This window comes from Balaenoptera borealis, assembly GCF_965194805.1.
Source record: "Balaenoptera borealis genome assembly, chromosome: 20".
Lineage (NCBI taxonomy): Eukaryota > Metazoa > Chordata > Mammalia > Artiodactyla > Balaenopteridae > Balaenoptera > Balaenoptera borealis.
This window is the reverse complement of record NC_138879.1, coordinates 18,036,505-18,063,868: the sequence shown is the minus strand read 5'-3', so window position 1 is coordinate 18,063,868 and position 27,364 is coordinate 18,036,505. Positions and strand designations below refer to the sequence as shown.

General features: G+C 49.0%; 1 protein-coding gene across 2 annotated transcripts; it reads left to right on the top strand.

The window, feature by feature from the left end:
• Window positions 1-830: 830 nt before the first annotated feature.
• PIP4K2B (phosphatidylinositol-5-phosphate 4-kinase type 2 beta) lies at window positions 831-27,364 on the top strand. 2 transcript variants are annotated; one of them, XM_082373518.1, is made up of 10 exons: window positions 831-1,132; window positions 10,589-10,686; window positions 13,750-13,846; window positions 15,956-16,108; window positions 16,997-17,143; window positions 18,200-18,238; window positions 18,777-18,890; window positions 21,767-22,025; window positions 22,494-22,597; window positions 23,202-27,364. In XM_082373518.1, exons 1-10 carry the CDS (start codon window positions 974-976, stop codon window positions 23,280-23,282), a joined length of 1,251 nt encoding a protein of 416 aa, XP_082229644.1. In that variant the 5' UTR covers window positions 831-973; the 3' UTR covers window positions 23,283-27,364. The 2 variants fall into 2 exon arrangements, with proteins under 2 accessions (XP_082229644.1, XP_082229645.1); XM_082373519.1 differs by lacking the exons at window positions 831-1,132; window positions 10,589-10,686; window positions 13,750-13,846 and adding an exon at window positions 14,120-14,274.

The following is a 27,364-nucleotide window of genomic DNA, read 5'->3' as shown; positions in this document are numbered from 1 at the left end:
GTCCAGTATAAAATGGAGAGCCTTAGTCTGAGAGGAATTATGTAACAAAGCGTGGACAGTTTACTCAAAGATTTCATCGAGTGAGCCAGAGAGTAAGACGATTATAATTCTCTGCCGAAGGATAGGTGTCTTACGGTGCCGGCCTGTCCCTGAACTGGACCCTTTGGCGGGAGGAGGTCGGCAGCCAGTGGGTGGGAGCGGGACCCATTCATAAAACCCAGGGCTCCCGGCTGGCTCCTCTCATTGGCCCTGGGGGGAGGAGGCGTGTCCTGCGGGTGGAGCGAGCCCCGGGGCCCAGGGGAGTGGGAAGATCCACGCCTGGGTGCGGCGAGGGGGCGTTTCTCTCCTTTCCCGGCAGGACTTTACCCCTCGCTGTGGTCCTCCTCTCTCCCCCGGGGTGGGGATGGTACGTCCCACCCTCCTCGCATTCCCGCCCCTCCGCCCCTCCTCCCCTCCGGAGCAGTGGCGCCGCCGCCATCTTGGCACATCAGGCTGAGGAAAGAGCCAAACGCTAAATTTGGGGGCCCCGAACAGGGAGACCCTCCCGCGGTAGACAGAGAGACCTACCCAGCCCTCCTCCCCTCCCTGCTCGGCCGCGGGGCTCTGAGGCGCGTGGAGGCCGGCTCGGTTCCTGTCAGGCCCGGGGAGGAGGAGCGGGCCTGGCGGCCGCTGCCACCCCAAAACGGGCGATACCACCCAGGCGGGGAGGAAAGGGCCTGGTGACGGCGGGGCTGCTGCACCGCCCGGGGGCGGGGTGCGGAGCGGGCCTGCCGGCTCCCTGGGGCGGGGCGGGAAGGGCGGAGCGTGGGGCGGACGGAACCACCGGGGCGGGGTGGGGAGGTAACGGGACGGGCGCGACCATGGCGCGGTGAGGGAGCGGGGGTGGAGATCGGTCCGGGGGAGGCCTGGGACCGCTGGCTTGTGCGCCGTCTCGGCCGCCCCCCCTTTCGCTGCCGCCGCCGCCGCCCCGGGCATGTCGTCCAACTGCACCAGCACCACGGCGGTGGCGGTGGCGCCGCTCAGCGCCAGCAAGACCAAGACCAAGAAGAAGCATTTCGTGTGCCAGAAAGTGAAGCTATTTCGGGCCAGCGAGCCGATCCTCAGCGTCCTGATGTGGGGGGTGAACCACACGGTAACCAGCTCCCCGGCGCGCGCCCCTCCGAGCGCGGCCCCGCGCGTGCTCACGCCCCCCGCAGTCCCGGGCCTTTGCCCGGCGGGCCCCGCCAGTGACGCCTGCAACCCCTTGCCAAGCCAGTTGCACGCCCACCCCACCCTTGCACGCCGTCCCGGCCGGGTGTGCCTCCGCGCGCGCCACGCGAGGCCTGGTGTCACCGTCGGTGGTATGCCGTCGCGTCCTTCCCTTCCCTCCAGTCCCTCAAGCTTCCTGCGTCTGGCTTCGAGCAGCCCCTGGAGCGCAGAGGGAAGGCCTGGGTGGGGTGGAATGGCTTTCATCCCTTCTTCCTCTCTTCTCGCCTCACCCCGTTTGTTGCATTTGTTTTCCCCCTTGTTCCTTATAATTGGCCGCCTAGCTCCCTGTCCAGTTGACAGGGCAAGTGGCATTGGCCTGCCTGAGTATTCCTCTATTTCTGGTCGTTTGGTTGGTGTGGCTGCTCAGAGTTTCCCCATCCTCCAGACCTCCTGGCCACTGACTGGAAATCCTCCTTGGGTTTCCTTTTTTTCTTCTTGATGAGATGTATCAACTGGAGAAGCACAGGCTTCCTTGGACCACAGACACTTTACCAGGGTCTTCCTGGGTTAGGGAGAAGGGAGAATGTAACCATTTGAGAGAAGGTGAGGCCTGCTTATGAGGACCACTCATAGTAGAAATGATGTGTCTTCCTGAATACTGTGGTGTTCATGTCAAAGATGTTGACTTCTCAGTTCTTGAGCTTCCTATTGTATGGTCATGAGGATGTGATAATGGACAGCGATTAAGGTGAGAGAGAGGTTCCCTGGATCCTTGGGGTGTTTTGAGATTGGCCAACAGCTCCTGTTGGGAAGTTGGAGCCCCGCACAGTGTTTGAGCTGGAGGACTTCGTTTGTGTCCTGTTTGTTTGGGGTCTTCTTTCTCTTCCAGCCACTTGCTCCGTGCATTCTGACCATTTCATTGAGTCCCTACACCGGCAATGAGAAGAGGAAGTAAAAGGACCTGAAATGCCAGCTTCACCAACTAAAAGTTTGGAATGAGAAAAATGAAGCTAATGGCTTGAGTTTCCCGTGAATATCAGTTCTTTAGGCTCCCTGACTTTTCTGAGCACTTGAAATTGCCCACAAGACCAAATGATGACAGAGGGGCGCAGGGCCAGCAGGACTTTTTGCTTTGCTTTTCTAGAAGAGCCTCTGGCTGGAGATTGATGAACCATAGTCTGAGCCGGGGTTTTAGATCTTTACCACTAATACAGAAGTGCACATGTGAGTCTTGGGCAGGTTACTGTTTTCAGTAACCTCACTGAGGTGGACGTCCTGGCTAGGGTAGGGAGAAACGCTGGTTTAATGCCTAGACGTCTGGGAGCTGCTTTGATTCAGTAGTCCAGCAGCATTTGTTGCCACTGCTTCCTGCTGCCTCAGGGGTCATCTGACAATATTGCAAGGGAAACTGGGTCATCAAAATGTGAACCCTGTGTCCCTGCCTTGAAATCAATCCTTGATTTTGTTGTGCAGCTTGTTTCTCACTAGAAAGCATCCTGTCTGTATGGAGAATTGGTAGAGGTCTGAGAGTCAGGAATGTTACAGCGAGTCGTAAGGGACTTTGGGTCCTTTATTTTATACATGAAGAAATGGAGGCCCTGGATGGAGGATTAGGTCGCCTGTGGTCACAACAAAAGACACAGCTTGTTGTCCAGTACTGTGGGCTGTGTTGGCCGATGGTGGTGCTTGAATAAGAGGTCTCGTTTTCTTTGCCTCCTTTTCCTTGTCCTGCCTCTCATCCAAGTGCCAGGACAGATGGGAATTATGGTCTTGTTAGAGAACCTGAATGTACGGCCAGGTGTGTGTGCCTGTGCCTGCCAGTTCCCAGGAGTGTGTGTGGTGCTTGGTTTTCTGATAGGCAGGCAATGAGTCTCCGGCACATGAAGAGGCATCTGTGATTCCTAGTCACCCTCTTTTTTTGCTAACTTTAAGAAAGTTTGTTTGAGAGCTAGCTGGGAAGGCATTGACTTTAAGCAAGACCCAAGCCTCTGGACATAATAAGCGAGCACCTCAGGGGAAATGCACTGGGCACCACTGCCCTGGACAGGCCGAGCTTTGGAGCTCAGTTAGTCAAAAGTTTTCTTGCTTTCGCTTGGCCTGCAATAAGGTCTAGGACTTCGTGGGTCCCCATGGGAAATGGAGCATCTCCCCAGAAGACTATAAAATCTTGCAGTTCTCAAGGGGGTCAAGACCACATTGTTTTGGTGGATTGATAGCCTTTCTTGGAGGTCACCTTCCTTCAGAAGCCCACCGTTGCAACTTTTTGCAATCTAAGTTTTCAGGTATCACCTTTTCTTTGATTCTTTAGTTTCTCACCCATTTAAGTGTTTAGGCTGTGATGGTCTATGGTTGATGGTGTACGAGACATGAAGGATGGATATGTCTTTATCTGTAGTACAAGTCAGTTACATACTCTCTCATGAGGTGGTTGGTTTACTCCTGGGTGGAAAAAGAGGCCTTTGAACTCAGTGTTGTAACAGGAGCTCCTCTTGTAGACAAGAGATGCAGCCCCTGGACTTTGCGGAGGAAGACTGTGTAGGAAACAGGGAGAAAAAAATCAGAAGACTTTGCATCTGTCAGGGGAGAACTAATAAAGAGAGAAAACCAGAGTTTTAGTGAATGAAATACAGTCCAGAGGGTCTGGAGTTAGGGAAGAGGTGGCCTGGGAGAGGGGTGTGGAGACCGGAGGAGGCAGACCTGGCTTGATGACCTGTTGGCCATTTTAGGAACCGGGTATGTATGAAGCCTCACCCCAGTGATCAGAAGGAATAGGGGAGGTTGATGGTAGCTATGTTTAACTATTTGGGAAGCTGCCTGACTCGTTCTTCAAAGTGACTGCACCATTTTACATTTCCACCAGCAGTGCGTGTGGGTTCCAATTTCTCCACATCCTGTCGACACTTGCTATTGTCTGTCTTTTTTATTATAGCCACCCTAGTGGATTTGAAATAGTATCTCATTATGATTTTGATTTGCATTTCCTAGATAGCTAACAATGTTGAACATCTTTTCATGTGCTTATTGGCCAGTTGTATATTTTCACTGGAGACATATCTATTAAGACCCCTTGCCAATTACTTTTTGCCCATTTTTAAATTGGGCTATTTGTCTTTTTATTATTAACTTGTAAGAGTTCTTTATATATTGTAGATACAAGTCCTTTATCAGATACATGTTTTGCAAATATTTTATCCCATTCTTTGGGTTATCTTTTTTACTTTTTCTTTTAAATTAATTAATTAATTTATTTATTTTTGGCTGCGTTGGGTCTTGTTTCTGTGCGCCGGCTTTCTCTAGCTGCGGCGAGCGGGGGCTACTCTTTGTTGCAGTGCGTGGGCTTCTCATTGCGGTGGCTTCTCTTGTTGTGGAGCACGGGCTCTAGGCACGTGGGTTTCAGTAGTTGCGGTGTGTGGGCTCAGTAGTTGTGGCTCGCGGGCTCTAGAGCGCAGGATCAGTAGTTGTGGCGCACGGGCTTAGTTGCTCCACGGCATGTGGGATCTTCCCGGACCAGGGCTCGAACCTGTGTCGCCTGCATTGGCAGGTGGATTCTTAACCACTGCGCCACCAGAGAAGCCCTTTTTTACTTTCTTGATGGTACCTTTTGAAGCTCAAGTTTTTAATTTTGATAAAGTCCAATTTATCTGTTTTCCTCTGGTTGTTTGTACTTTTGGTGTCATATCTAAGAAGGGTTTGCTTAACCCAAGATCGTGAAGATTTACTCCTATATTTTCTTCTAAGAAAAACTCAGCGTTTTCTAAGAAAAACTCTTTTAGTTTTAGCTCTTACATTTAGATCTGTAATCCATTTTGAGTTAATTTTTGTGAATGGTGTGAGGAACAGATTTATTCTTAAGTCTGCTCAGTTCTCTCCCACATTCTACCCCCATTATGTCCACACATTTTCTTTGCCTAATGCAGACCCAGAACCTCCTTTCCCTGCCTTTTTCTCTTTTCCTGCTACTTTAAAAATCTTTAGTAAATAGGGACTTCCCTGGCAATCCAGTGGTTAAGACTCCACACTTCCAATGCAGGGGCCATGGGTTTGATCCCTGGGAACTAAAATCCCATGTGCCGTGCAGCGTGGCCAAAAAAAAATCTTTAGTAAATATTCCTGCTCTAGTGAAGCCTTTGGATGAATTTGTCCTTCAGCACACCTTCCCACCTCACAGAGAACACTGGGACTCAAACAGGAAAAGAAAAACCAAGGTGTAAAAAGGAGGAATAAACCCAGGGGTGGATTTGTTGGCACCTGTGGCTCTCTGTTCTTGCCCCTTTCCTTTCTGGAGTTTCACATCTCGCTTGGACCTCCTTGGTCTCGGGAATGTGTTCCCCAACACGTCATGTTTTGGGGATGGTGGCAGGTAACAAATGATTGTCGGTGGTGGCCAGCCCGTTGATGAACCACCCACAGAACCCTGGGACGTGTCAGGAAGCCTCATGCCCAGCGCACGCCTCCTGGGTAGCAATTCCTATGAAGGTCACAGAGGGGGGTGGAGGCTTCTGGAATCAGAAATTCACCAGACTAGAACTAGTCACTGAATTTTCATGTCCAGTAGGATCAGCACAGAGTAAACTCTCTGCTCCTAAGTTGTTTCTCACTCAGCTTGTTTAGCCTCCTCATTATTTATGTTGATGGCTCATAGAGTTAATCTTGCAGATAATCCAAAAACCACTTACATGATGTGAGATACAACAGACTTACCATCCTAATATGTTCTGTTTATCGTGCTACTCAAATGAGTTTGCATTCCGCAAGTGCACTTCTGCTGAAGGTGAAAGAGGTTGGCCAAGAAATGTGCTAGATAGTAAAGGAAGGGCACATCTTCCTGAAACATTGCTTTAGTCACAACCTTTCATGCTTAAAGCTTTTGGTCACTCTCCTTTATTCTCCTCTCCCTGGCATTTAAGACTCTTTACATTCTGGTCGTAGCCTCAGTAGCTAACCTTAATCATCTTTCCCATCCTCCAGGCCATGAACCTTAAGCATGGTCACACCAGCTTTGCTATCTTTTTCTCTTTATCCTAGTGTTAGCCATCTTTCAGTCCCCCTTTTCTAGCCATCCATCCTTCCATCCAACATTTATTGTGTAACTAATGTGTGCCAGCCACTGTGCTAGGGACATAAAAATGGGTAAGGTAGTCTCTTCCTTCTAGGGGCTCACAGTCTAGTGGAGAAATCAAACATGTAAGCAAACAATTACCCAAGAGAATGTGATATTTACGATATAAAGATGCATAGGGGAATGAGTAACCAGTTCAACCTGGGGAAGACAGGGAAGCTTTCACAGAAGTGTTATTTAGTCAGATCTTGGATGATTCTCTTAGCTTTATTCCTTCTTCTATTCTTGCTGCCATAGTCTATTACCTGAACTATTGTAATAGCCCCATAAATGATCTTGCTGCTTCTTATCTTTGCCCTGTCCAATCCTTACTTGATTTTGATTCCAGAATTACCTTTCTATATCACCCATCTGATCATGTGAATTCCCAGACTTAAACCTGAGAGGACTTCCCATTGCCTGCATAGTTAAGTCCAAATTTATCATATAGTGGACAAACTAAGTTCAAATTCAGGCTATGTCCCTTACTATAGCTTTGGAGTAGTAATTTTTCTCTCTGAGCTTCATTTTCCTTTTCTATAAAATGAGCATAACACTTTCCTTGCAGATTATTAGGACAGAGGAAAGGAATGGAAAACACTACCTTAGCCAAGGTAGCTAGCTGCCCATAAGAAGGATTGCACAGCACAGTGTAAAGAGCCCAGGTTTTGGCACCAGCAGACCTGGGAGCAAATCCTGACTCTACACATATTGTCTGTGTGACCTTGAGCGAGGTGCCTTGAACCTTTTGCAAAAGGCAAAATCAGTTTAATAATAATTCATGTGACTATTAAATATTAGAAATATAGAATAGGATATATATGTGAGATATATGATATATAATAATATAAAGCACTGGCCACTTACAGTCATTCCATAAATAGAAGCAGCTGTTATTTACTAATATTGATAATATGTGAGGCTGCTCACCTGTGTTTCCTGTACTGTCTCCCTCCACTACTTATTACCTCTGTCCTACCCTGCCACTATCCCCCCGCCCCCCTACCTAAAATGGGCAGTATACTTTTACAGCTCTGAGGCTTGTTTCTGACTGTTCCCACAGCTGGGATTCCCTTCCTCGGGTTTTGTGTTTTGTTCTTTTTTTTTTGGAGAACTACCCTCCTAGGCCTTTCTCACAGGTGTTTCTCTATAGCTTCCTCTAGCAACCAGCTCTCCCATGCCCAGGCAGAATCAATCATTTCTTAAGCTACTTTTCTGTCTACCTTTACTCATAACTCTATAACACTCATCACGTTGTATTTGTTATTTGTTATCTGTCTTCCCAGGTAAACAGAGACCATATCTTTTCATTTTTGTATCCCCAGCTTCTGGCACAGTACTGGCACATAGTAAGGCTACACTGAGTAGAAGTTAACTGAATAGAAGTTTGGCAGAGTCTGAGCCAGATCAGGAAAGACCTTAAATGCTAGGCTAAAGGAGTTAAAACTTTACCCTGAGGTTGGTGAGGAGCCATGGAAGATTTTTAAGCAGGGTGTAACATGATCTTGTTGTGGGTTCTTCCAGTGTCAAGTGCTCTTGGCAATACCAGGAGGGGCATTAGGTTCCGTTTCTAGCCTGAGGTGTAAGGGCTGGCCGTCTGACTCTGACCATATCAACCTCACCCTCCTCTGACATGGCTGTTCTGTTCACTGGCCCTGTGTTCTCACTCACTTAAATGCTCCTTGACTTCAAGACTTACTGTATCATGGGTTTGTGTCATCTCCCGGATAAGAGGATAAGCCTCCCACTTTTGTGTGCACAGTGCATACAACGCTTCCCTTGTTGCACACCCCCTTCTCCCTAACATAAAATGAAGCATGTAGTAGGTATTTCAGTAAGTGCTTGTTCAACTGAAATTGAATAGAACTCTCTGGGGATGTAAAATTTAGCACAACTAAAAAAAAAAAAAAAAATAGTACAGCTAATCCCTAGAGTGAATCATCTACATGTGGCCCAGTGGAAATGAGGGTGAGTCTACGTAGTTCAACTATATGGATTGTTCAGCAATATATTATCTGTTAGAAATTTCCTGCTGTTGGATTGTATAGTCAAGAATAGAGAAGAATTGAGAACTAAAAACTGACCAACTTACAACTATTCAAACTATGCTACACTTAGAGTTACACAGAGAATTAACGAATGGAACATCCCTGAATAGCTCTTGTTAGAATGATTCATCCTGGCTAAGGGGCAATTGACCCCTCGCAAGCAAGTGTTTTAGTCTTTCCTAGTTCTCCCAGTAACAAGCCCTGGCCATGGCATAGTGTCTGGATTTTAGACTAACCCACATCAATCAGTAGCAGATACTAGAACCTTTTGGTATAAAACCATATTCTTTGAGCCAGTGATATGTTCTTTCTAGCATGGCGGAATAAGCTAGAAAAGGCAGAACTTAGCTTTTTTTAAATCTCAGAGCCAGGCTTAATATGCCAGGAAAAAGGAAGTGGGACAGCTACGATGAATTGTTTCTATTGGCAGAAAAATGATGCGGAATGGTTTCCTCTCTAGGCACTCACTAAACAACCAGCTTGTCTTGTGAGCACCCCCTGGAATGGTAACTGGCAGAACTTTTTTCTGTGGCTGTTGAGCCAGTGGTGGGCATCTCAGACCTGGACGCTGGGAATTTTAAGTGTACGATTTGAGGACTTTCGACAGATGATGTACTCATATAGTCATCATCCTAAACAACGTATAGAACGTTTCTAATAGCCTAGAATTGCGCCTCTTACGTCTCTTTATAATCATCCACACCCCCCACAACCCAGGCAGCCCCCTACTGGATCTCTGTCACTATAGATTCTAGAATTTCATATAAATGGAATCATAACCGGCTGTACTTTTACATTTATGCCAGTCAGTTATGCCAGCAGTTTATTGTCTCTGCCCCACTGCCAACTTACACTGCTACCCTACGGCCCCTGCCCATACACATACACTCGTATGCCTTCCTTCATTTCCCCGTGAGTAAATTGGGTTTTTCACCAATTCTAGGAAGGTATGGTTTCCCCAGCCCAGTTACTACATTAACTTGAACTTCCTCCATCCTCTGACATTTCTAAATAAAAAAGATTTGGAACATGAAAGGAGCAGCAAATTACATGGTATTTCCCCCCATTTATGCTCCTGGAGGAGTCCTAATGACTAGGTTATTCCCTCACTGCCACATGGGGCCTCATTGAGATAATAGGATTTGCAAGGAAAGTATCCAGGAGACACAAGACTGTGCTCCCCCTGCCCCCTATCCATTAAGTCAGGACTAAGGTTTCCTGTCTAAATCCTGAATGCATTAGTGGCAACTGGGTTGAGGGTCAAATGTCAAATACTCTGCTGTGATGGGAGAGGACATCTGCGGCTAATTAGACCACTAATTGGCTAAACTGGGGATGGGGAAGGGCAGGAGCTGCCCTCTCAGCTCTGCACCAATGGCAAGCCAGTTCCCTGTGCAGCCTCCAGCTCCCTGAAGGGGGATGAAGGACAATGAGAAGGTTTGTTTGCAGTGGGGGCAAGGCACCCTCCTGCATCTCCCCCAGTTCAGCACAAGAGAGGACACGGCTTTAGGCACTGGCCCTGCTTTCATTAGGAGAGTAAGAACGAGCCAGTGGCCAGATGTCTACCTCTTCTGCTCACTTTAAATTTAATCCTTTACTTTGGAGATAAGAGTTACATACCCACGTAAACCCATCCAGCTTTCTTCTTGCCCCAGGCTGATTTCTTGAGTGGACCCCCAATTGTAATGAAGATGTCCAAAGCCCTCAATTAATACTCACATAGGTTGGGTGATATTTATTCATTGATCCATTTATTATTGGATTTGATAAATACGTATATAATACCTGCCATATGCAAATCGTGGTGCCAAGTACCATGTGTGGAGCCTCCGAGGCCAGTTAGATGATCTTTGCTTGCAAAGATCAGTGATAGGATCTTGGCCTAGCTTATAGTCAAGCAGGCTTGTGAGGTTTATAAGCATTAACTGCAATGTGAGGGAGGCTGTGAGATGGCCAAGAGATGGATACAAACAATGCTTCAGGAATTCCGAGATAGGAGAGAACATTTATGGTCTAGAGAATCATGGAAAGCTTCATAGGGGAGGTGCCTTTTGAGCGGGACCTTATCAGGTGGGGAGAATTTCAGTAGGTAGAGATGAAGTTGGGAACTTATTTGAAGAAAAGAACAGAAATAAAGACAAGGAGGGAATCCATGGACATGTGTTTGGTGAGATGGTGGCATCCGCGGTGTAGCACGTTGTCTCCCTGAGGCAGGTGGCTCGGCTGAGAACCTCACTTTCCCCTTGCTTTGCAGATCAATGAGCTGAGCAATGTCCCTGTCCCTGTCATGCTAATGCCAGATGACTTCAAAGCATACAGCAAGATCAAGGTGGACAATCATCTCTTCAATAAGTAAGTTGCCTGCTGAGTGGGCTCAGGTTTTGTGGGCAGTTCTTTCCCTCAAGGCAGAGCGCTTCCCAGACCTCACCGTGGTGAGAACAAGCAAGCACCTAGCAGGGTGTGACAGCAACACCTGGCTCACAGAGCTGAAAAACTGGCTGGGAAAATGCATTCATTATGTGCCTCTCCCCCTTGTGCCGTCCTGTCATCTCAGTCCTTTATCAGCCTACCTCCAGTGTCCCTCAGGGCCTGTGGCTCGGCCCAGGGTGATTCATCTAGGGCCAGTTTAGTTAACAGTGAGCTGCTCGGGAGCTGAGGTAGCTAGTACGAGGCTGACAGCAGTGGCCCTATCTTGATCTTAGTCTGAGGCAAGAAGCTGCCAGGCATGTTCCTGGCCTGGGATGCAGCCAAGCTTCTTTCTTTCCAACTAGTGTGTGAACAACAGGCGGAGCATGGTGCCCAGGGGCGCTATCTAAAATCATTCTTCCCGTTTTTGCTCACTGTGGCTTCTTGGATTAACACTGGTGTCTTTGTCTCAGACTTTGATGGAGCAGCCGTCCCACCTGGCACAGTTTGGGGCCTGCTGTAGGCCCTTTAGAGGCCTTGCTTTTTCATCCTCCTATGGGTCACCCAAGGAAATATTTGCTGCTCACACTCTCTTCCTTTCTGCATTTGAATCCTGGTTCCACTCTCCATTGTCTCACAGTCTCCACCACCTCACCAGCTGGGCTCTGTCACCCTACCATTCCCAGACTGTTAGCCCAGAGGAGAAGCTTGATTTGAAAACATCCATTAGTGGCCTCTCTCTGCCATAGTAAGTAATAACATCATATTCTAGAAGCTGTCTTCATAGCTGCTACTTGCTAAGTGGCCACCTGTATAGAAGAAAAACTGTGTTTCTCCTCTACTCTCACATCACTACTCACTTCTGATACCAAATGTGTGTGTTTCCCACACATCAAGCAATTCTGTAGGACACTAACTAGGTGTCCTACAATTCAGTTCAGTTCTGACACTCTCGACCTGGAGTTAGCATCAGGTCTCACAGGTTAAGGGCTGAGTCCCTCAGGACTGCCCCTCCACCCCGCTTTGGACGCCAGTCTCAAGTCCAGGTTGTCACCTGTGCTTCTGACCAGTTTGCTGTAGATCAGAGATTCCCATGACCCTCCCCCTTGGGTTGGATTAATTTGCTTGAGTAGCTCACAGAACTCAGAAAAACAGTTTACATACTAGATTACCGGTTTATTATAAAAGGATACAACTCAGGAACAGCCAGATGGAAGAGAGGCATAGGGCAAGGTACGTGGGAAGGGGCAGGGAGCTTCCATGCCCTCTCCAGGCACACCACCTGCCCCAAACCTCCACGTGTTCACCAACCTGGAAGCTCTCGAACCCTGTCCTTTTGGATTTTTATGGGGACTTTTTTATGACAGCATGATTGATTAAGTCATTGGCCACTGGCGATTGATTCAACCTCTAGCCCCTCTCCCCTCCCTGGAAGTCAGGGGTATGGGACTGAAAGTTCCAACCCTCTAGTCCTGGTTGGTTCCCCTGGCAAAGAGCACCCATCCTTAGAAGCTTAACAGAAGTCACCTCGTTAACATAAATTCAGGTGTGATTGAAGGGGGTTTGTTACAAATAACAAAAGACACCTTTATTGCTCTTACCACTTAGGAAATTCCAAAGATTTTTGGAGCTCTGTGCCAGAAACAGGGACAAAGACTAAATGTATATTTGTTATTATATCCAATATCACACCACCTAAGGAAGGAGAGGCAGTGCTACCCTGTGAGGCAGGAAAGGGGGTTGTTCTGTGCCAGAGGTCAGGGCTCAGGTGTGGCCATTGTACCAGGGTCCATGGTGTCCACCACACTGACATCTTGGCCTGAAGTGGACATCCAGTATCTTTATTTGTTTTTTCATCTTTCTTGATTCCTTTTGTCCTTTCAGCAACTGTTTACATGCTAGTTATTAGACTGCAGTGCTATTTACTAGAAGATCAGGCCCCTGCCTTCATGAGAGGCCACTGCTTTTTATTTCCTCGAAGTCTACCATCCTGGAGTAGTCAGAGGGACATATTTCTTTTTTTTTCCCCCTCAGTTTTATTGAGATATAATTGACATACAGCACTGTGTAAGTTTAAGGTGTCCAGCATAATGATTTGACTTACATACATCATGAAATGATTGTCACAATAAGTTTAGTGAATAGCCATCCTCTCATATAGATACAGAATTAAAGAAATAGAAAAAAAATGGTTTTCCTTGTGGTGAGAACAGAGGGCCATATTTCTGAAAGGGAGTTCCCAAGCAGGTTGACTATTGTCAAGATGGAGGATTTGGAGGAGGCATCCCTTCAAGGTGATTCTCTTCCCTCCTGGGAGTCTGTGGATTGACTAAGGAGTGGGGAGGGCGTAGACTGGTGCCAGCAGCCAGCAGACGAGGCTTCATGAAAAGATGGGATCCCAGTCATCTGACTGAGGACCTCTTCAGTCTAAAGCACCCTCTCCTTCCATCCCAGTGGAAGCCAAGGGCAGGACTTCCTGGGTGTAACCGTCTTCAGGATGTATTGATAGGAGCATCCCCAGAGGAGGGGGGACCTTTGATGAGAAAAGCCTTTCCCTTTAGCAGTCAGACTGACATTTACCTCACAGCAGCTCTTCACATGCGGCCACCTACCTGCAGCAAGTACAGCACTTGTGAAGTAGGGCCAACACTCAATCTGACTTCTCTGCAGGTAAGGGTTTTTTTCCCTTTAATGTAAATTTTATTGAAAGATAGCATGTACTCAGAAAAAGTACACAAATCATAAGAATACAGCTAGATTAATTTTTACAAAGTATATACAAGGAATGTGAAGTTCTTAAACTTTTACATGCTCAGAATCACCTGGGGTGTGTGTTAAAAATGCAGATTTCTAGACTGACCTCCAGAATGCTGAGGGCTTAGCAGCCTACGTTTTAAGTGCTGCAGATTGTTCCGATCCAGGTGACCTGTGGACCACACTTTGAGAAGTCCTGACGTATGAGTTAGAGGAATAAGAAGTTCACAAAAACATGTCTCTGCTTTTCCCCAGAGAGAACCTCCCCAGCCGCTTTAAGTTTAAGGAGTACTGCCCCATGGTGTTCCGAAATCTCCGGGAGAGGTTTGGGATTGATGATCAGGATTACCAGGTACGGGGTGTCTTTGCAAAATCGGAGGGGTTAGGGAGTGGAGGGGGGTCAGGAAGCCACAGGACAAGTAGGGAACCAAACGTGTCTACTGTTCTTGTGCTGCGTCTTCCTGTCGTGTCTCACTCCAGCCCAGGCAGTCTTTCTCCAGTGTTGGTGGGCTCTTGGAGGGGTGAGGGCCTTAGAAGTGCTTCTCATGATGCCTCACAGGCTCAGGCTACTCTCCCTGGGAGGGAGCACAGTGGGAGGGAGAGGGGTCTACGGAAGCTGCTTCATTGTAGTCTGACATTCCCAGTCTAGGCTGAAGAACCCTTCTCCTTCGTAGTTTGACTTAAAAGAGAGAATTATTGCCAGCGGGAGATGAGGCCTCTAAAAGCTGATAAGACAGATTATAAAAGGAAGACTTCAAGGGTAGTGTAACTTCTTGCCAGGTATGAGTGCCACCTCCTAAACTCCCCTGTCCTAACGTTGGGAGGGGGGCTAGGCATGGCAGGGCAGCTGCCCCCTTCAGGGGGTGATCATGTCACAGAGGCCTTTGGCCTATTGGGAGGAATCAATCCCAATATCAGGGACATTCTAGTCTGACTCATTGTCTGGGGCTTCTATTACTTCTCCACCTAGCACCTTCCTTGGACTTCTTCCCCTGGCAGACAGCCTGGTGGTGAAGGTGGGAGAATTTTCCACTTCACTTGTGCAGCAGTAAGAAATACAGCTGATTTTCAGTTGTCTGTTGGGGGAAAAAAGGAGTGTACAGCCTAGTGAAATCTAAAATGGATGCTCACATCTTGTAAGATATTGTCATTCCTCCCATCCCACTCCCAGGAAGTCTTTCACAGAGTAGATCATGAGAAGCAGGGTCTCCCTCCCCTCTGTCCTGCACTCCAGGGGGCCTCCTGAAGAGGAGGGTGAGGGAACGTGAGAGGAGGAAGAGATGCCAGGGACTTGAACAGCCAGGACCAGCCATGTCCCAGAGGTGCTGGGAGGTCCTCCAGCCCCTCCTACTGGGACCAAACCCTGAACTAAGTCATGCCCTGATTGGAGCATGAGGGTTTTGGAAAACTTCTTGCCATTATTGGCAAGGTTGCTCGGGTATCTTCCTTCCACGGTGGCTCTTTCCCTTCCCCTTGGCCATCTAGCCACATCCTGTATTTTTTCTCTAATAGACTTGTGGGCAAACAATTGTGCTCAAGACTGAAATAGGGGCAGGGAAGATGGTATTCAGGGAGGGGACTCTCTGCTCTTAGACTACCAGTGACTTAGAGAGACAGGAAATGCTGCCTGGAAATGAGGCAGGGGTAGAATTATGCTTGTCAACCCTCTGTCTTGTGACCTCCTGAAGGTCTTTTCCCAGCATCTGCTTGGTGAACACATCTCTTTGGTTGACTCACACTTTCCCCTACTCCCTCCCCACTTGAGGCTTCTCCTGCCTTCTGATCCTAATGGGAATGGGGCTCTGAGAAGGAGCAGGGACAGAGCTAGAAAAGCTCCCCAGATCTGCCTCGTAGCTCTGCAAAGACAAACAGGAGTTTGAGGTGAGGGGAGAGGTGTTGGGCAGAGTGGTGAGGACCAGCTTCCTGCTTTGGGAAAGGTTTTCCAGCATGAGGGTACATACAGGAAATAAACATGACTGTGTCCACTTCTTTATGCTTGACTTCTTGAATATTTCCTAAGCTTTGTCTTCGTCACCCCCAAGAGACTGGGAAAATCATCTCATGTTCCAGGTGAGGAAACTCAAGAGTAGAGAAGTTCCATGGCTCACCCAAGGTCATATTACACGTGAGCATCAGGATTAGAACGCAGGCCCCTAACATCTGAGGCCGAGTTTTAGTTTCTAGAGCAAGCTCTCTAGGATCAGAATGAAAAGAAATATTTCACAGTCAGTCCTCTTCCCATCCCAGTCAAGGATTAGGAGCAGGTGGTAAGGAACAACTCTTGTCTCTCTTATGGAAGACTTTTTGGGAAGGATGTGAATTTCCCATGAGAAAGGGGGTGGATAAGGTCCCGTCTGTCTCGGTGTTGTTGGCCTTAGAGCAATCTGACCCATAAGAGAAGACTCAGAATAAAAGAGTCTTCATTCCCCTCCCAAGACCAGCTTTTGTCTTGGTCCATCAGAATTCAGTGACGCGCAGTGCCCCCATCAACAGTGACAGCCAGGGCCGATGTGGCACACGTTTTCTCACTACCTATGACCGGCGCTTTGTGATCAAGACTGTGTCAAGTGAGGATGTGGCTGAGATGCACAACATCTTAAAGAAATACCACCAGGTATGGTGAGTCAAGAGCCTCAACAGCAGAGGATGGGTTAGTGGAAGAGGGAGAGGAGCCCCCGGTAGAGCTTCTTGGGGAGGGCTTGGTCCTCTTTGGTAATGGCAGTTACCTCCTGATAACCAAGCACTTGCCCTCCCCCAGGGCCGTGTTTCTGTGAGGTGAAATGCCTACTTGAGAAAAAGAGAAAAGAAATGAAGGCATGTTATGGATGCAGTCCCAGTTGAACAGCTGTTTCTCGCCAGAGTTGGAAAGTTTTCACACTCTGGCACCTGCCTCATTTATTCTAAAAGAGGTCCTGTCGGCTCAGCAGGACTGCTGCTTTTCCCGCTCCCATTCTCATCTCATCTGGAACTTGCCCATGAGAAAAGCAGGGAGTGCCTGTCCGAAGCCTGCCTGGGTCTTCAGGGAAAGCTGGCTCCTCTCTGGCCACCTGAGAGGTGGTGAAAGGGACTTCTGGTGTTTTGGGAGTTACAGCAGAAAACCCTGGGGCCTGGCATGGGCGAGAGCTTTGGGTACGAAGCCATTCGGTTTTCCCAGGCGACCGCATCACAGCCCTGCCTCTGCATCCTCTCTCTGCCCTTTGGCTTTCCCATTTCAGGCTGGCAGAGAAGATGCAAGTCCTAGATCAGTGATTTTCCTGCAGAATCCCAATTGGATGAAACCAAAGGGGCTCTGCACTGCCTGCTCAGCCTCTCACCCTGCCCTGCCAGTTAGGGGTGGTGGAGGCTGTTACCCGTTGTAAGTCTGAGGAACCCCCGTGACTTCACAGAATCCAGTTTGGAAACCACTGGTCTAGAGGCTAGCATCCCAGGGAGCATGTTAGCCCAGGAGGAGCCCCGCCCATCCTGGCACCTTCACCTGTTCCTTCCCTGCCTTCCTTTCTAGTTCATAGTGGAGTGTCACGGCAATACCCTTCTGCCACAGTTCCTGGGCATGTACCGCCTGACTGTGGACGGCGTGGAAACGTACATGGTGGTCACCAGGAATGTGTTCAGCCATCGGCTCACTGTACACCGCAAGTATGACCTCAAGGTAAGGGGCCCTGTGTTTCCCAGCTCTGTGGCCTCCCTCTCGCTGAGGCTTGGAGCGGCCACGACTCCAACTTCCACATAATGGGAAAGCCGGAGTGTATGTTTTCTCATGGGCAAGTGGCTCTGGAGTTGATACGCCTAATTCTTATGAGCCAAAGGCTGTCTCAAGTCCAGGTGACAGTGACAAGAGGTTATTGAAGCCCCCAGTGTACCATATTTATGTAACAATTGATGTTTTTCAACTGCTGTCAGGGGGATGTGCACACAGAGGGCAGCAGTGCGGGGACAGGCGGTGCTGACGCAGGCACCCTGGCAGCTGTCCAGGCCCCATGGACTGACACCACAGGCACATTTCTAGACACGGACACAAACACATGTGTGCCTGTGAACCACAGCACTCCATCGTTCTTGAACCTGGCTTCCTGACTCCTGTCTCCTCACACCACTCTCCCTCTCTCTGCTGCAGCTGCACTGGTTTCCTGTCTGTTCCTGCAGTGCCCGTGCTCTCCGCCTCCCCAGATCTCACATAGGCTGCCTGTGATCCTTTCTCTCCCTGCCCTTTTCTCCACCTCCACCTTCCCCCACCTAATTACTTCCTACTGAACCTTCCGAGCTCGGCTCAAATATCAGTTCTTCTAGGAAGCAGGCTTTGGCCACTGCCCCTCCCCAGTCTGGATGCTGCCCCTGTACTACATGCTCTCAGAGAGTCCTGCCTTCTCCCCTGTACCACTGAGCACCGTTGTAATTAATGGATTCATTAATCGTGTAACTCCTGCTTACTGTCTGTCTCCCCTGTTAGAAGGAGGGTTCCTTAAGGGCAGGGACTGAGTCCCTCCATTCAGCCCCGTATCCTGAGCATGTGTCTGGTATATAGTCAGAGCTCTGTAAGCGGTCTGTAACAGAGGAAGTGAACAAGTTGCTGCCTCCTGGCCCCTCTAGGAGTCTAACCAGCCTACTTGAGTTCACCTGCTGCCTCTCCCTAAAGACCGGTGCATGTTTTTTCGATCAACGGAATTTGCCTCAGCTGGACTTCTCCTGACGGCTCTTATCCTTTCAGGGTTCTACTGTTGCCAGAGAAGCGAGTGACAAGGAGAAGGTATGCTGGGGCCTGTGCTGCTCACTTGTGGAACGGGTCGCTGGGAATCAAAAACACCTTCTGTTGGCCATCCTGTCCCTTCCTCTGCTGCTGCCCCAGCCTCGTTCCCAGACATGCGGTCTGTTGATGTGAAACGCTGTGTCACTAAGCTTGTGTCTGTCCTCATCCTTGGCCTAGGCCTTGGTCTCCAGCCTTTTCCTTTGCCCTTGCTGGGTTCTTCATAGTCCTGGAGGGCTGGCAGTTTCCATCTCAGTCCAGCCTGAATCCGTGGGTGGCTGGCTGCTTGAGCCGTGAGGTAGTCTCAGGGCTCAGCAGGAAGTCCTTTGGTCAGTCCTCATTGTCTGACTCGTGCTACATATTTGCCATCCCTGCCTGCCCGAAGCTGGGACTGTAGACTCCTGGACTGAGCTGTTGATTTGGCAGCTTGGCCATCTTTGTGCTGAGGACCCTTTCCTCTCCTGTACCATTGCCCCCAGCAGAGGACTCCTTGGGGTGAACAAGTCAGGCCACCAGCCTAACACTGCTATTGCTCTCTCAGGCCAAGGACTTGCCAACCTTCAAAGACAATGACTTCCTCAATGAAGGGCAGAAATTGCACGTGGGAGAAGAGAGTAAAAAGAACTTCCTGGAAAAACTGAAACGGGATGTAGAGGTATGTATTTACCCTCGTTTTTACTTTGGTTGAGCAGGACCTCCTCTTGTTCCCAGAGCAGGAACCTCTTTAATCTTAAGAAAAATTGAATTCACCACTTCCCAGGAGTGTGGACAAGAGGAAGGGTGGTGATTTGAGCCATGCAGGTAGTTATTTGCATCTAAAGCTAGTGCAAATATACATTCCATTTGGGGGGACACAATTTATGCCAGTAGAACCTGTGTAACTCGGTTTGGAGTGCTTTCCCTCATCTCTTCTCTAGTCTGTTCCAACCCCTTTTTCAGACTCCTCTTCAAGCTTCCTTTCTGGTGGTGTCCCTATAGTGGAGGGGGCATCCAGCTGTCAGAGTGACAGGAAACCAGCTATTAAGATCCGCCAGCCGTGCCTTTCTCTGGCTCCGATTCTCCACTTACCTAGCAGCATTCTGGTCGGAACGGGACTTCCTGTGGAGAAGTTCCTTTGGGGAGGACAGGTGGTAAATAATGAATGTGATATCTGATAACTCAATGTCTCCTATTTTTTTTTTAAATACTTATTTATTTGGCTGTGCCAGGTCTTAGTTGCGGCACATGGAGCTTCGTTGCTGCGTGCAGGATCTTTAGTTGCGGCATGTGGGATCTAGTTCCCTGACCAGGGATAGAAACCGGGCCCCGTGCATTGGGAGCACAGAGTCTTAGCCACTGGACTGCCAGGGAAGTCCCAGTGTCTCCTATTTTAATAAATTGGGAGCCTGTTCATTAAAACCAAATTCTATAAACTTTAGAAAATGTTTTTTTTTTTAATTGTGGTAAAATATGCATAACATAAAATTTACTATCTTAACCATTTTGAAGTTGAGTGGCATTAAGTACATTCACATTGTTGTGCAACCATCCCCACCATCCATCTCCAGAACTTTTTCATCTTCTCAAATGAAAACTCTGTACGCAAGAAACACTAATTCCCCATTCCCCCTTCTCCCTTGCCCCTGGCAACCACCATTCTACTTTGTGTCTCTGTGAAATTGACTGCTCTAGGAATCTCATATAAGTAGATCATACAGTGTTTGTCCTTTGTGTCTGGCTTATTTTCACTTACCATAATGTCTTCAAGGATAATCCGTGTTGTGCTATGTGTCAGAATGTCCTTCCTTTTTGAGGCTGAGTAATATTCCATTGTATGTATATACCACATTTTGTTTACCTATTCATCCATCGATGGACACTTGGTCAGTAGTTAAGGTTAACTAATTAATCTAGTTTCTAGTCTCCAGAGAAATAGAATAGGGTGTAGATAGATAGATAGATGTTTATTATAAGGAATTGGCTCACATGATTATGGAGGTTGACTCGTCCCAAGATCTGCAGTTGACCAGCTAAAGACCCAGGAGACCTGATGGTGTAGTTTTAGTCCAGAGGCCAGCAGGCTTGAGAGCCAGGAAGAACTGATGTTTCAGTCTGCATCTGAAGGCAGGAAAAAACTGATGTCCCAGCTCAGAGGCAGTTAGGCAGGAGGAGTTCCCTTTCACTCCCAGGAGAGTCAGCCTTTTCGTTCTTCTCAGCCCTTCGACCGATTGGACGAGGCCCACCTACTTTAGGGAGAGCAATCTGCTTTACTCAGTTTACCAATTCAAATGTTAAGCTCATCCATAAACACCCTCACAGACATATCCAGAATAATATTTGACCCAATTTCTGGGCACCCAGTAGCCCAGTCAAGTTGACACATAAAATCAACCCTCACACTTGGATTGCTTCATGGTGAATAATGCTCCTGCAAACATGGGTTTAACAGACTTCTTTTTGTTAGTAAGCTTTACCTTAACCACCCCCTACTATGTTTGTGCTTTTATTCTGACATTCGGTTTGTCCAGAGTCTTTCTCTTCCTTTTCCTACTTTTCTCCCTACTCTGCCTTCAAGAAGAATTTAAGGCAGTTAACACAATTCATTTGTTTTCACTTGCATGTTACTTTATAAATGTCTGCAGATGGACAGGAGGGGGTGCTGCTCACAGAGTCTCTCTTTTCTGGGACCCTGGTCCCTTCTCCTTCGGCCTTCAGAGGGCATTGTCCAGAGGTGCTTGCAATGGTGCCCCTCACCTTTCTTTCCTGAGGAGATTCTGCTGATCTCCTACCACTGGGGCTTCTTATGCTTTTAGTTGTCTTCTGGGCCTGTGCATAGAGCCGCTCTGGTCCTATTATGATTCTCCGTCTAGTCAGTCAGACAGTTTGCTGCAGTGCTGCAGGTTCACTTGTGACCACGGCAGGATGCCTGGCACACGGCTGCTGGTGGCTGCTGGCTACTTCACAGAGGACTGGGGCCAGTGACTCTGGCCTCATACTGGTTAAACTGGGATGCCAGTTGGCCATTTCCATCCTGTATCGTTCCCACGCTCTTTGTTCTTCTCCAAGTCATTGAGTCCTAGCTCAGGAGGCTTAGATACCATCCTGCTCCCAGCGCTCGTTATATGGATGAGAAATGCACAGTGCAGCGTTGCATTATTTCTTTCCTCCACCTCACCATGGCCTCTCTTGATCCCAGACAGAATTGGCTCTTCCCTCTTCCTGCAGTGCTCCTTCTACTTTTACTCCCGCAGCCTCTGCCTGCCTGACTTCTCTTCATTCACTGGGTCAGGCTCAACTCCTTTCCTCAGGGAGGCCCTCTCCCCGCTGCTGTCAACTCCCACGGCTCCTTGCCCTTGTGGAATGACTGTCTTCTCCATTAGACATTGAGCTCGTTGAGGGCAGAGGCTCTGATGTCTTATTCTCTGCTGTATTTCAGAATGGGAGAATTAAGTTGAGAGGAATGCCTTTTCTCCCCTTTCCAGATGCCACTTTGCCTCTCCAGATGTCCCATGTAACCTCTTCCTCCCATCTCCCCTGCCCCCACCTCCCTAGTTCCTGGCCCAGCTGAAGATCATGGACTATAGCCTGCTGGTGGGCATCCACGATGTGGACCGGGCGGAGCAGGAGGAGATGGAGGTGGAGGAGCGGGCAGAGGATGAGGAGTGTGAGAACGACGGGATGGGGGGCAGCCTGCTCTGCTCCTACGGCACACCTCCGGACAGCCCTGGCAACCTCCTCAGCTTTCCCCGCTTCTTTGGTCCTGGGGAATTTGATCCCTCTGTTGATGTCTATGCCATGAAAAGCCATGAAAGTAAGTAGGAGCCTCTGCCTGCCTGCCCCGTCCCCAGCCCTCATCCTACCCCGCTCTCCCCCACTTCAGTGGGCCTCCATCTTATTAACTGCTGACTTTGGCCCCTTTCTGCCTCCATCCTGGGTCACCAGCAGTAACTCTGTCTTCTGGGGCGCTGGGGTCCTTCTCTGTCAGGCCTTCCTTCACCTCTTTGCTTATCCTGGATAGCTGAGGCCTGGTTTAGCTCTGGTTCATGGGATGGACAAAACCTCCTAAATAGTGTCACGTCAACCCCACAGGGTGGCTGTGAAGATCAAATAAGATGAGAGCTATGAAAGCTTCTAAGAAGAACTCCATGGGTCATTCCTTTCCTCACATTCAAAATGATAGGGATGAACCTGGATGTCATATCTGAAGGGTTATAGACCCAGCTGCTTTCTGCTCTTCTCCCTGCCTCTTCCTCTTTTCCTGCTTTCCCTCCCCCTTCAGGTGCCCCCAAGAAGGAGGTTTATTTCATGGCCATCATCGATATCCTCACGCCGTATGATGCTAAGAAGAAAGCTGCACATGCTGCCAAAACAGTGAAACACGGGGTGAGTTCTCCCTGTCTCCGCCCAGGCCCGGGGGCTGGGGCCTCAGACCCGCAGGGAGGCCGCCTGCTCTAAGGAGGTACTCTCCTGGCCCTTCTCCCAGCACAGGGAACAGGAAGAGCAGCCCGCCCGGTTGCCTTGTGTTCTTTCTCCGCCATCTACGTCCCATCCTCTCCCTGCAGCTGGCTGATGTGCCCAACTTGTTTTTCCCCTAGTTCTCTGGCTCCTTCCCCCAGGGCTGCTGGACATGTCATGCATCTTGTTGACCGCCAGTAATAGCTTTGTTTATATGCCCACACTGCTCCCCAGAGGCCTGTTTCCCCATGGGCTTCAAGCTACTGTTCTCTAAACAGGGGCCCCCCAGAGCTCTGGGGCCTCTCTGCCGCCTCCCCACTGTCTTGTTCCTGCTTCAGTGGGAGCAGCCCTGGGATTGTGAATCAGAGGAGCGGGGCCAGGGCACTTCTGAGACATGGGAACCATTTCTCAAGGTGGCCTGCCCGGCTGGGGGCGGGGAGTAGTATTCAACTCTAATGTGGAGCCAGAGGCTCCTGAATACCCAGGCCCCTCCTAGGCGCAGCCTCCTGATTAGGGCCTCTGTGTATTACAGGCGGGAGCGGAGATCTCAACTGTGAACCCTGAGCAGTACTCCAAACGCTTCAACGAGTTCATGTCCAACATCCTGACGTAGTTACCCTCTACCTTCAGCCAGAGCCAGAGTGCTGGATGTGGGGTCGGGGATTGGAAGAGGGAGAGGGTGTTATTTGGGCTGGATGGGAGGGTGGGGAGCAGAGTGGCGGGTAGGGGAGGGCTTTAGCAATGCGACTGCAGCCTGTGACACTGGAAGAGACTAGCTGGAGAGGAGGGGATGTGCTGTGTGTGCGCGTGCTCACAGGATGTAACCTCACCTGCTTACCCTTGATTTCCCCCCCATTTGACCCAGGTTAAAAAGGGGTTTCCTTTTTGTTACCCTGTAACTTTTTAAGATACCTTGGGGCTAGAGATGACTTTGTGGGTTTATTTGGGTTTTGTTTCTGAAATTTCGTTGCTCCAGATTTGCTATTTATAACGATGTATGTCATCACCCTATCCACCCTCCCCATCCCTGACCTGCTCTCACTTCCCTTCGATTAGAGAAGCACCCATAGACCCAGCGAAGGGTCCTCTCAGAGCAAAGCGCTCTGGTGCCACAGGAGAGGAGGTTAGACACCTCTGCCCTCCCTGCTGCATTTGATCTTGTCTAGATTAACTTTTAATTTCATGGAGTATTGTGCACAGCTTCCTCCACTTTTTCAGCCTGAGCTCCAAGTGAAATGTTACATGATTCCTCCATCTAAATGCTGTTCTTCGCGAAGGAACACTCCAGATCAACATCAGGCATCTTGGATCAGAATCAGAGATCTCAGAGGGGAGTGAGTTCATCCTCATGGGATGGTAAGGGGTCGGGGGCTGCTGGGCTCTCGGACAGCTGGTTCTCAGAGAACCCCATGATCATCACCCAAGCTCCTGGGCTCTCTCGGCCCCTGGAGTTCAGATGTCTTCTCTGTAAAGCCTCCCACTGAGTCAAGAGGAACTAGAAAGCACCTTTGGATATAACAGGACCCTCGTGCTTAAATGGTTATTTCCCCTCGGGAAAGCCCAGAAAAGCTGATGAGTGTCGAATGAGGTCTTGTGCCCTCCATCCATTTACTTCCTTCTGACCTTCTCCCAGGCACTCTCATTTGTAGGTGAGCTTTTAGTTGGGGGCAGAGCTCCATGTGCCTGGGGTGCTCCTTGCAGAGATACCTCTTCAACCCCCAGGGCTACCATGTAGGTAATCTGACTCCCTGTGGTTTGTCACCTGGATGGTTGTGGCCAGCAGGGAGTGGTGCCCCCCACCTTGGAGCGTGGCACCCAAGCCTGAGGTTGCTTCTGAGCCACTTGAGGATCTGACCTGGGAAATCCAATTTGGAGGCTTGATGTGCGATTCGACGTGGCCCCAACCTTGGATCTGTTTTTCCTCGATGTCCCCTCTAGACTTTTCACAGATCTGCCACCCACAAGCCTCCTCAGGAGTGGCATCCTGCAGCTTCCTTCAGGGTCTCTACCCACCTTCTGAGCCGGCTACCTAAGCCTCAGAATTGTGTCCTTCTGCGATGCCATCAGAGCAGTCTGGTCTGGCTAGGAGAGAAAACAGCCTTGTGTTGGGGGAGGTACATTCCTGCGTCTTCTCACCATCTCACCAGGAACTGAGGTCTTGGGATGAGACACGGTAAAACTTGTAGATAACTCCGCAAATGGAAAGAAAGTTTGTGGAACCATTTTGAATGAATGGATTGGTTTCCTTGGCTCCCTGCAAACCTGGCCAAGCTCAGCTTCTGGAGCAGGAACAGGCACCATCTCTGTGCCCAACCCACAGTATTTAGGTCAGGGAGGAATGGAGACCGCATTCTTGGACTCTACTGGGGCTGTCGGAACCCTTCTGGAAGAGGCAGACGGGGGCCAAACAACTGCCCTGGCCCCAGGAAGGGGCTCTAGGTAGCTCTGAACGTCAGCAGCAAGACCACGAAGTGACCTGGAGAAGAACTTGGAACCAAGTGGCTCGTGGAGAAAACAAATTTGACTTAGGAAGGGATTAGTAGGAATAATGTTTGGACTTGATTTCCCCACCTCCTAATCAAGAATGAAAATTTGGATCTGCTCCTAGTCGAGCCCAGCATCTCCCAAGCTTTTCAGGCTGTCCTCTCGCAGCCTCCACAACCTTGGGCTCCCTTGGCTTCCTGCATTTGGTCTGCTGATCATGTCGCCATCATGTGTACGAAAAGTGTAACCAGTCGTTATCAGTTGAAGGTGAGCTACCAGGTATCTAACTAACTTCTTTAACATTGAGTTTTTGTGGGCTTTTGTTTTTGTTTTGTATATTGTTTACATTTTGAGAGGTAGCATTCTGTTTTAAATGCTCTTTTTGTTTTTCTGACAGTATTGTTGACCGGGTCAAAACATTTAAACTGTGGTTTGGTGGATTTTAAATTTTGTTAAAAGCTCATTCTCTGTGCTATCTTCAAAACCTTGGGTTTGGTCCTTTAACTCCTTTGGCATTCAAATGTTTAAAAGCTATTTATCTTGTTTTATACAAGTTTTTTCTCTTCTTTTTGTAACGATGAAGATGTTAAATTTGGTTTGCAGTCTGAATGTAGAGAAAGTGAAGTGATCCCCAAACCTTTGTGTTTTTTCTCCAAGTCCCAGCATGCCCTCTCTGGGCAGAAGGTGTCTGAGGGGAAGGGACTACCCTCACCATCACTCTTTGGAGCCATGGAGAAAAGCTGAATGGTCTCATGGCATCCCAGAATAATTTGGGGTCTCCCAAGAACAAAGGCATAAGAATAGGACATGGCTGACTGGGTGAGGCCTGGATGGGGATAGGGCAGGATTTTTCTCCATTCTCTCCCTCTGCCATTTAACCAGTCACAGCTTCTCCCATCCTGCCCCTCTTCTGAAAGTCTATGGCTGAGAAAACTCTAGTCTCCCAGGTCTCCCCACCAAAGTAAGGGGTTCTCTGAAAACTCCACCTAGACCACTAGAAGGCGGCCTCTGGCCCTTGTTCCTATTAATGAACCACTGAGTCTTTGTCCCCCAGTGCAAGCTCATTCCCTGTGCCCTGCATTTCGGGGGTTATGGGGCAGGCGAGGAAGCCAGCAGTTCCAGAAGCACAGCCTGAGGCAATGCTCGATGTCTCCTTATCTAGCTCAGGGGTTACTGGTCTGTGGGACGTGCTATGAGTCGCCCCTGTGGCTGCTCTCAGTGGCACTCCCTAGGTTCCCTCCACAGGCAGCTCGTCATCCCTTCTCCCTCTTCCTACTTCTGTTTCTCTTGCCTGTGCTTTAGGCCTCAAACAGGTACCCTGGTAGCGCTCAGGGCTTGGGACTACATACTCCTGCCCTACTGACTTTCCCCTCTTCACAGTCTGCCAGGGCCTGCCCCAGGGAGGTGGATCGAAGACCCAGGACTTTTCTCAGTAGCCAGTCCCACCCTCCTAATTGTCTTTTTACCAATTCAGGTTGGGAGAGAGAAGAAATTTCAGCAATCCCCAGCATTTGAGCTACTCAAGTGTTAGGGGCCAGAAGGGACAGTGTGTTTAAAACAACCCTTAGAAAGCTCTGGCCTTAGACCTGTGGCTCCCCCAGTTCCAGGGACCTCACTTTTTTCTGGCAGAAATGTGGGGAGGAGGCTCCAGCTTGAGCACAGGAATCAAAGGGAAAACATTCAAACTGCCCCCAAATCTACCAGCCATCTGCAGGCGGCTCTGTGACACAGCCCTAGCCTTCTTCTGAAACGTGCCACTTACGGAAGAGTGTCTCCAGAGGGACGAGGAGAATCGGCTGTCCCCGGCGGGCAATCCTTTGGAGGCTGGGGAGGAAACTTCCAGAGGAGCCCCTTCCCCTTACTCAGAGCCATTTTGGGAGGAAGTGGGAACCAACAACCTTTGGGGGAAGGCCTGGTGCGGCTCAGCACACCCAAGCATCAGGTCAGGTCATTGTAATAAAAAAATGTGAATGAAGTTTAGATTCAGCTTTTCGGGGAGCAGGATAAACTACCACCCCACCATATGTGTGTGACTTCTCAATTTCCCACTGCAATTTCCATTTTTTTTTAAATAGGAATTTTCAACCCCCTGTGCTTGTCTAATGTCTGCTCGGAACAATTCGAGACCCTGTTAACTGTTTTAAGATGCATGCATGTTAAGATGAATCTCCAACCCGAGGAAAAAAATAAAATTCAAAAAAGGTTTGTGTA